The sequence below is a fragment of the Mastomys coucha genome, unplaced genomic scaffold, assembly GCF_008632895.1.
Source record: "Mastomys coucha isolate ucsf_1 unplaced genomic scaffold, UCSF_Mcou_1 pScaffold5, whole genome shotgun sequence".
Classification (NCBI taxonomy): domain Eukaryota; kingdom Metazoa; phylum Chordata; class Mammalia; order Rodentia; family Muridae; genus Mastomys; species Mastomys coucha.
This window is the reverse complement of record NW_022196911.1, coordinates 48,655,621-48,665,733: the sequence shown is the minus strand read 5'-3', so window position 1 is coordinate 48,665,733 and position 10,113 is coordinate 48,655,621. Positions and strand designations below refer to the sequence as shown.

General features: G+C 46.2%; 1 protein-coding gene across 1 annotated transcript; it reads left to right on the top strand.

Annotated features, from left to right (window-relative positions):
• The first annotated feature begins 2,276 nt into the window (after positions 1-2,276).
• On the top strand, positions 2,277-7,639 carry Il4 (interleukin 4). Its single transcript, XM_031354105.1, has 4 exons — positions 2,277-2,408; positions 2,672-2,719; positions 6,303-6,452; positions 7,544-7,639. The coding sequence occupies exons 1-4, from the start codon at positions 2,277-2,279 to the stop codon at positions 7,637-7,639; spliced, it is 426 nt and encodes a 141-aa protein (XP_031209965.1).
• The last annotated feature ends 2,474 nt before the right edge of the window (positions 7,640-10,113 follow it).

The following is a 10,113-nucleotide window of genomic DNA, read 5'->3' as shown; positions in this document are numbered from 1 at the left end:
CAGTGAAGGATCAACTTCAGAGCCAGGGAGATGCTCAGAAGGGAGATGCTCATCATGAAGCTGAGTGAATCCATAGGACCCTCGTAGAAGTGGAAGGGAAAAACCGAGCCCAAGCCATAAGTAAGTAACTTATTTATTTATTTATTTATTTTAGGTTTTTGTTGTTGGGTTTTTTGTTTGTTTGTTTTGTTTTTTGGTTTGTTTTGTTTTTTGGTTTTTCGAGACAGGGTTTCCCTGAGTAGCAGCCCTGGAGGTCCTGGAACTCACTCTGTAGACCAGGCTGGCCTCGAACTCAGAAATCTGCCTGCCTCTGTCTCCCAAGTGATTAAAAGGGATTAAAGGTGTGTGCCACCACCGCCAGGCTAAGTTTAGGTTTTCAAGGTAGGGTTTCTCTGTGTATCCCTGGCTATCCTGGAACTCACTCTGTAGACCAGGCTGGTCTGGAACTCAAGAGATTCCCCTTGCCTCTGCCTCCCAGTGCTGGGATTAAAGGTATGGGCCATCACTGCCCAGCTTAATCTTTTTTTTTTTTAATAAATCCCTTTCACCTCTGGTCTTTATCCTGGCTTGTGGTCCAGGGGAACAGACCTGGAATTTGCCTGTTGCTTGTCACCAGTATCCAGTAGGTAACAGTTTCCCAAGTATTGACTGTGTCTCTAGGCCTACAGAACATGACTGTGTCCAATCTTACAACAGTCACAATTAAAATAGATAGATTTGTAAGTGGGGTGTAGTGGCTTATACTTGTAATTTCAACACTTGGGAGGTGGAGGCAGGAGAATGACCATGAGTCTGAGGTCAGCCTTTCTTATATGAGTTCCAAGGTAGCCTGGGCTTCAGAGTGAGACCCTTCAAATTTCTTTTTTTTATTTTAAAAATTAAAAAGAAAGGAAGAAAAGAGGAAGAAAAGAAGAAAGGAAGGAAGGCTTATGTACTATGAACATCTTCAGTTTTTACTAATTAAATAACAATAATGGAAAAAATAATTTAACACACAATGACAACCTTAGCAACAAATATTTCTAGATGATCTTCTAGAAATTAGAAGTCAGAATTAGAGGCAGGAACCTGGGGGAATATGAAGAACCAATTCTACTGAGGAAAATGAAGAGATCACTGTAAAAAAAAAAAAGACCTTCGCTTCCAGGCAGATGGCAGGGATGGGGTGTTCACTGCTGGCGGTGGGGTGGGGGGCAATAAGTACCTCTCCAGGACCTGCATGCATTTGACTAAGGCGGTGGGCTGGGGGCAGCAGGGTGCTGCCTGAGAACAGCTGGGTGAGAGATGGCTGTTTCCTGATTAGTGGAGGATGTGTTTTAAGTTCATTTAAAAGGCAGCCAGCCATTCTTGGGGCAGTGAGATGGCTCAGGGGGAAAAGGTGCTTGCGAATCTGAGTTTAATCCCCAGGATCCAACACGGTGCGAGGAGAGACCTGACTCCTGCGAGTTGTCCTCTAACCTCCACACTGACGCTCTAGCGCACACAGATACACACACACATGCTCACTTGGAATGAAGTCATTTTTTAAACTACTTTTTAAAATCATTTTTAAAACTACTACATTTCCCAGGCTTCTGCCTAGGGAGGAACAATCTTCAACCTTGCCCAGAACCTCCTTATTGGCAAAGCCTCATTTCATGGTCCTGCCCGCCCCACTCGATGTCATCTCTCTGACTCCAAAGACCTCAAACTTGTAAGAACAGCTGGGCTAGGATGCGAGAAGGTCTGCCTCCATCATCCTTCTGTGAGGAAAGAACCCCGAGTCAGCTTTCCCAAGATAACAGAGTTTCCAAGATGACCCCACAGCAGGAAATAGCTAGGCCCAGGTGCTGCGCAGGGCAGACTTTCTTGATATTACTCTGTCTTTCCCCGGGGCGACACCAGCACCCTCGGACACCTGTGACCTCTTCCTTCTCTGCAGAAGCAGAGCCAGTGGCAACCCTACACTGATAAGATTAATCTGCAAGGCCGATTATGGTGTAATTTCCTATGCTGAAACTTTGTAGATTTTTTTTTTAAAGGGTTTCATTTTCCAATTGGTCTGATTTCACAGGAAAATTTACCTGTTTCTCTTTTTTCTCCTGGAAGAGAGGCGCTGATTGGTCCAAAATAACTGACAATCTGGTGTAATAAAAATTTCCAATGTAAACTCATTTTCCCTTGGTTTCAGCAACTTTAACGCTATATATAGAGAGAGATATCTCTGCCAACATTGCACTGTTAGCATCTCTTGATAAACTTAATTGTCTCACATCACTGACGGTACAGAGCTATTGATGGGTTTCAGCCCCCAGCTAGCCGTCATTCTGCTCTGCCTTCTCGCATGTACCGGGAACCATATCCACCAACTCAACGAAAGGCGTTTGAGAGAGATCATCAACATTTTGAACCAGGTCACAAAAGAAAGGGTGAGTACCTATCTGGCACCATCTCTCCAGATACCCAGGTGATACTGCAGGCGGTTCTAGGCTCAGAGAGCTGAGTTGCTAGAGAGGTAGATGGCAGGTGGTGGGAGCACTAGGGACAAAGCGAGGCTTCAAGAAATCCTGCTACTTTCACCTTGGGGGCAGAGGGAATCTTCCCAGGGAGGGGGATGAGAGGTGTACCAATGTTTTCTCTGTCCTGCTTGGATTAACTTTTATCTTTCGTTTTTACACCTGTCTGTATCAAGACGCCATGCCTTGAGATGGTTGTACCAGACGTTCTTATAGCAACGGAGGTAAGTAGACCTGTGGGGTCTGTTTTGGCATATTCCAGAGGTGGGAGAAGAAGGTCATATACAAGTGTCTGAATGAGAAATGTCTGTGATAGAAAGCCAGGAGGCACCAAGGAGATGTTTTTATACTTTGTGGAGGCTGAGTTACTCTCTAGTGTGTTTTACAGTTTCGGATTTCACTAGACTTAAAAGACATGTCAGAGAAAGCTAGGATTTATTCATTGTAACTCAGATAGGGCATAGATATCTAGAGCCCTACCTGGCCTTGACACGGCATCTAGATCATAAGAAACACACAATTTGTGCTGTTGAATGAGAACATTCGCTCTCTTTCTCTTTCTCTTTCTCTCTTTCTTGCTCTCTCTCTCTCTCTCTCTTTTTCTCTGGTCATGCATTTTCTGAAAAACCAAATACTCTCCCAAAAACAGACATGAGGATTACAGGTTAAGAAGGCTTTTGCTTTGTCTAAGAGAATTCCTATGGTCCCTACTGGCTCCTCTTTCTGGTCACCTAACAGCCAGCTGGGATGGTGACACTCTGCAGGGCTTCTCAGCTCATTCTGCTCCACCCCATCCCCTTCAGCCTAGTTGGGAACTGTCCTCTGGCTGGAGCCTGGCCATCCCTGCTTTTGCTTGGGCATCTCTCTTCCCTTTCTGCCTCCTGCTCTGCCTCGCCCCCGCCCCTCCATTTGTAGTGGGAGGGGATAGATGTGACAGCTGATAGTGCATTTTCTCTGACAAACACATGACTGGCTATGCTGTATCAATAGCTTTGTGCACTTCAGTTCCTGTTTTCATGGAAACACACCACTGAGAATGAAAGGCCTCAAAGCCTTGACTTACCAGTGGTCTCCAGACTGCCTGCTTTCCACATGCACCGGACGAGGGTGAGGTCAGGAACAAAGCCCTGCCGGTTGGCTGGGGTGATGGTCCCACACCCAGGCCATGGATAGGGTTCATCCTGCTTCACCAGAGATCTGTCCTCCCAGCTTTATCTGGATGATCTCATTTTATTCAAGATTACTCCAGGAGTCTGATGCAGGATGAGTTTCTGAAGGACAGATGTACATGTATGTATGTATGTGTATACTCATGTGCACATATATGTCTATCTCTATCTATCTATATACATATATACATATATGTATATCACTGTTTTCTATATATGTAACCTTAAGTATTTACTGATTCTGAGTCCTTCCAACTCAGATGGAAGCTACCAGAAGCTGAGTCTACTGTCCTGCCCTAGCAAAAGCCAGGGCAGGGACCAGCTCTTGGGGACTGGGCCTGGAGGAATTGTGGGGCCTGGGCGTGAGAGCCTTTAGTTTTGGCTGCAATTCTGCCATCCACTGACTGAATGGCCTTTGGTCTTCACAAACCTTGGAGGCTCGGTGTTTACATTTGGAGATACAAAAGTTGATTCTAAAGGTTCTAGGAAAGCTGGTAGGAGGGCAGCTGTAAGAGTTTAATTGAAAGTCTTTGTGGAGGGATCTAGGACTTGGACCAAAAGCATGGCCTGGCTGCAGAGATTCGATGAGTCTAAGGAAGGGCCATCAGCCAGGAGAGCCAACTCTGCTCCAAGTCCGGCTCCGCTCCTTGGAGGCTGGTCTGGAAGATTGTATGCGTCCACTCCCACCCCTTAACTCTCATGCTGTCTTTCCTCTTAGCCATTCTGCCCCAACACTTACCTGTGCTTGAAAATGAGCCTTTCCTGGCTTCCTTTACACCAGCCTGTTTCATGGCCCTTCCCCCAGCTGCCTTGGTGCCTCCTGGGTAATTGGTTGTTCCCCACCCCCCACCCCCCCCTCCTCCCATTCTGTCTCCCTCCCAAACACTTTGCTTGCCTTCACAGTGTAGCTTATTATTCTTCACATCCCTCAAAAGTGATATGAGGGGGACTACTTCTTTAGGGCTCCCAAAAGACTACCTTTCCAAAATCTAGTACCTTTACTTTAACTTTTTTGGGGATCAAAAATCCCAGCATCTCACCGGGATGTTGATGGTCATCTGAGGGAGAGCAAGTGGCAAGCACCAAGCTGGCTGTTCTGGGAGGAGCTTCTGGGTGTCCCATCAGCTGGGTTATTTCCAATTTTAAAGAGTGTTGAAGACTGAAGCCATTGAGATGTGCTCTGAGTGTGTGTGTGTGTGTTCATGCATCTGTACTTGTTCACATGCATGCACATGCATGAATTCATGAGTGCACATGTGTGTGCACATAGTAGCACCCTCTATATTGCTGCCTTCTTCCTTTCTCTCCCTTCCTTCCTTCCTTCTTTCTTTCTTTCTTCCTTCCTTTCCTCCTGTCTCTCTGCCTCTCCAGTACTCAGGTCTTCATGGTTGCAAGGCAAGCACTCTGGCCACTGAGCCATCTCCTCCTGCCCCACTTGGTTATTTGTAACAGAGTGTCTCATCTAGAGCACTAGCCGATTAGACTGGGGCCCAATTAGAGATACAGAAATGTAGTAAGGATAGGATTAAGTTTTCATGAGCCTCAACGAGGCTGGTGGAGGCACAACACTGGAGAGGGTTGTTTTGTTTTGTTTTGTTTTGTTTGTCTGTTTGTTTGTTTGGCTATATTGAACCCAGGCTCACACACATGCTAGGCAAGTGCTCTACCACTGAACTCATCCCCGGTTCTGATATCTATCCAAACATTAGCAGTGTAAGAGTATCTCTGGCTGATGGGATAAGTGAATTCATTTTTGTTAAATAAACCTTAATAGTCAGGGAAAAAAAAAAGGCAATTGTGAAAAGTGAAACAGTTTAGAGGCTTTGGGCCTGCCCGCTCCCTTGGGTTTCACTACCACACATCCTGGCTCAATGGGCCCAGGGTGAGCCATCAGAGTTGCTAAGAAGCTGCTGGTCTGCAGGCAGCTGAGTAGCCACAGTAATACATACACTAGAGGCTGCTTCTCTCAGAGGGATACAGAGACTGGCTCACACTCCTTGATCTGTCGGTGGTTCTCCACTGGTGCAGTCTGTCTTTTGAGATCTGAGTTCATAGGAAGAGCCAGAAGCTCTTATTTCTACCAATGATAGGCAAAGGCTTACTAAGGCCCAGGTCAATGGCACCCTCTCCCAGAAAGAAGCCTTTTCTGACAGCCTAGAGCAGGCTCCTGGACACTTTGCCTACACTAGGCTCCTATCTCTGGCTTTCTTGGGGACATGCCTTAATCCTCCATTGGACTATGAGCGTCTTCAGACACTGCTGTCTCCCTTGGGTAGAGCCACAGGTAGTCAGTCATCAGCAAACATGGAGAGGTTCTAAGGCCATGCAGGAGCAGGAGCCATATCTGGCTAAGAGCTCATGTAGGCACTTTGAGCTGAAAGAAAAACCCACCGTGTAGGAAGATGAAGACTGGGGGTGCAGACAGGTGCTCCCCACTCTGCCATTTACATAGGGGTGTGACCTTACTGACCTCAAGGTTTTCAATAAAACCTCCATGGAACAGAACCTAAGAGGATCTTCAGAAATACTTTCCTACACAGATTCAAAGTTGAACAAATTGACATTCAGGGCAGAAAAACCTCTCAGGCAAGTTCAAAACCAAGCAGCCAACAGCCTTCTGTATCATTTCTCTTTGCAGAACATCACGGACAACGAGCTCATCTGCAGGGCTTCCAAGGTGCTTCGCAAATTTTATTTAAAAGATGAGATATCTCTGTGCTTGAAGAACAACTCTAGTGTTCTCAACGAACTGCAGAAACTCTTTAGGGCCTTCAGCCGGAATCCACTGGTAAGTGGAGCGTGGTAACAGCTTGTGAGTGACTGGGCACAGCAGCATTGAAGACCAGTAGACAAGAGCTCCGGCTCTCATGGAATGTTCTAGGGGAGTAGTTAGAAGAGATGAACAGCAATACAATGCCCAGTTGTGCTCATGGGAATAAGAGAGTAGATGGCTGAGCAGATATTTGGATTAAGTGAGGAGGCTGACTACCGGACAAAGGCCTAGAGGGGATGCATGCACTCCAGAGTGGCTCGACCAGAGTCAAGAAAGTAGGTTTAGCAGCTGGATTCACAGGAGCCTTTGGGTGCTGTTCTAGGAATGCAGGGAAATATCTAGTTACCTACAGGGTAGAGCCCACAGTGTTCCCCAAGTGATATTTGTTCACACTGGCACCTGGGTGGAGGGGGTGAGTGCCGATAAGTTGAGAATAAGATGGCCTGGTGGAGGGCCATCCTAATATGGCCAGGATAGTAAAGGCAGTGGCTTACCCAGATTTGGATAATCATTGATGGATAATGTCACCACTCCATACCACCCCACAGTTGTCTCTAAGGGAAGGGACTGAAGACTGACATTTTTGTAAGTGAGGTGACTGGTCTAATCTATGCAATGAATGACTGGAGGAGCTGAGGCCCAAACTGCAGCATCCGCACAGAGAATGACTGGAGGAGCTGAGGCCCAAACTGCAGCATCCGCACAGAGAGTGTATCCTAGGTTGCTGGTTATGTACAATGCCCCCACTCCAAAATGCATCTGCTTCCTGGGCAGGAGAGCAGTTAAGATTCCCATCTTGCTCCACAGGCCGAGTGGCAACAGAGCCAGGTCTGAGCCAGCATGTTCTGTCACTCCCTTCCAGCTGTCTCTGTGCATGACACACCCCTCCTGAGACTGTGGCACCCTGAGTGCAGACCAGTAGTGACCCTCGCTCATGCTAAAAAAGCAGGTCCAACATTGCTGGCCTCATGACAGCCAAACTCAAGGTCTAGATGGTCTGGAAGCTCTGGTTTGAACATATTTTGGAGGCTCCCATAGTCGCCTTGACCCAGGCCTGATGGTAAGACTCAGATATATATTCACACAATGAAACGTTTCTTTTATAGAAAAGCTGCACCGTGAATGAGTCCACGTTCACATCACTGAAAAACTTCCTGGCAAGCCTAAAAAGCATCATGCAAAAGAAATACTCGCAGTACTGACCCTCCATGCTTTAACTTATGAGTTTTTAATGGTTTTATTTTTTTAATATTTATATATATTTATAACTCATAAAATAAAATATTTGTATAATGTAACAGAAATGATAACTAATGACACTTCATTTGGCAATAAGGTTTATACTGTTAGAGAAAGCATTTAGTCTACCGTGGCTTCAGTGCTGCGGATATAAGAGAGAGCTGGCTTCCTTTGCAGGAGTTCCCACTCTCAAGAACACAACGCACAAGATCGTTAGGGATAGAAGCGGGCTGGGGAGGTGGTTCAGCAGTTAGGAATACTTGTTGCTCTTCCAGAGGACCCAGGTTCAATTCCCAGCACCCACACGGCAGCTTAAAACAATAATTCAAGTTCTGGGGGAGCTGATACTCTCCTCTGGCCTCCTGTGGAGGTACACAGACCACAGGTGTGAAGGCAAGACACCCACACACATGCAAACAAAATAAAATAAGGATAGAAAGGCCAGAGAGATGAATCGAGCGGTAGAAGAGAACTTACTCCCTGGAATGGTTCTCTGACATCCCCTCCCAAACTCCCCAACACGCATATATCTCGCTCTGTCTCTGTCTCTCTCTGTCTCTGTCTCTCTCTCACACACACACTCTCTCTCCTTCTCTCTCTCTCTCACACACACATACACACACACAAATGAGGGGTATGCATATACACACATACACACATACACAAATGAGGGGTATGCATACACACACACAAATGAGGGGTATGCATACATACATACACACACAAAAATGAGGGGTATGGACACACACATACACTCATACACACACACATACAAATGAGGGGTATGCATACACACATACAAATGAGGGGTATGCATACACACACAAATGAAGGGTATGCATACACACACAAATTAGGGGGTATGCACACACACACACACACACACACACACACTAAACAGACAAGAACAGAGGCATGCCATCATGCCCCGCCTTCCATGGGGAGGGTTTACTAAGAAAACATAGCCTGTGGCTGGTGAAACAAGAAATCCAAAACTAATTTTTTTAAAGGACAAGGAATTGGTTGCACTTACCTACAATCCAGTTTGAAGCAGCCCAGCATGGATCCCCAGCATCCACGTAAAAGTGGAGGGAGAAAACCAGCTCTATAAAGATGTGATCTGACCTCCACATATACATCATGCACACACACAATCATCATAAATATATTAAAGAAAATCAAGAGATTTAAGTGTTCAAAACTGCTAACACAGTAGAACTACAAAACTTGATTACAATAAATTTCTTAGGGAAACCAGACATGTGGGTGTGGCCTTAGACCTGTGGGAGACTGTGGTGGACTGAATGAAAATGGCCGCCATAGGCTCATGTTTGAATGCTTGGTCCTCAGTTGGTGGAACTGTTTGGGAAGGATTAGGAGGTGTGGCCTCGTTGGAGGAGTGTGCCATTGAGGGCAGGCCATTCCCAGTGTGCTCTCTCTGCCCCCAGCTTTCAGACCAAGACATGAGCTCTCAGCTGACCCTGCCACTGTACTGTGCCTCTGTTCTGCCATTGTGGATTCTAACCCCCAGAAACCTAAAACCCCAAATTAAACACTTTCTTTTATAAGTTGCTTTGGTCATGGTGTCTTATCATGTAAGAGCAGTAACTAAGACAGGGCAGGGAGACTGTTTAAAGAGCAGGAGTAATTGGTCAGGCGTGGCAGAGGGCACCTTTAATCCTAGCACTTGGCAAGCACAGGCAAGTGTATCTCTGTGAGTTCGAGGCCAGTCTGGCCTATATACTGAGTTCCAGGCCAGCCAGAGCTACATAGTGAGACCCTGTTTCAAAGGGAAAAAAATGAGTTGCTGGGCAGCAGTGATGGCTCAGTGGTTAAGACTACCTGCTGCTCCTGCAAAGGGGCCAGGTTGTTTCCAAGAAACCACATACTGGCTCACAATTATCTGTAACTCCAAGGGACTTGACACCTCTGGCTTCTGTGGGTATGGAACTCATATGCACGTATCTACATGCAGACACACACACCTACACATAATTTACAGAACAAAGAAATAGCCGGGTGGTGGTAGCACATGCCTTTAATCCCAGCACTTGGGAGGCAGAGGCAGGTAGATCTCTGAGTTCAAGGCCAGCCTGGTCTACAGAACAAGTGCCAAGACAGCCAGAGTTGTCCCTACACAGAGAAACCCTCTCTTGAAAAAACCTAAATAAATAAATATTATTTAAAAAAGAATGTGACTTATGACCCATCTGAATAAATGGAGAATTTGCCTCAACTCTGTGTTCTCCCTCCACCCCCCAAAAAAGGAAAGAAAGAAATCTTCAAGACAGGCAGTGGTGGCATGTGCCTTTAATTCCAGCACTTGGGAGGTAAAGACAGGCAGATTTCTGAGTTAGAGGCCAGCCTGATCTACAGAGTGAGTTCCAGGACAGTCAGGACTATACAGAAAAACCCTGTCTCGAAAAACAAAAAACAA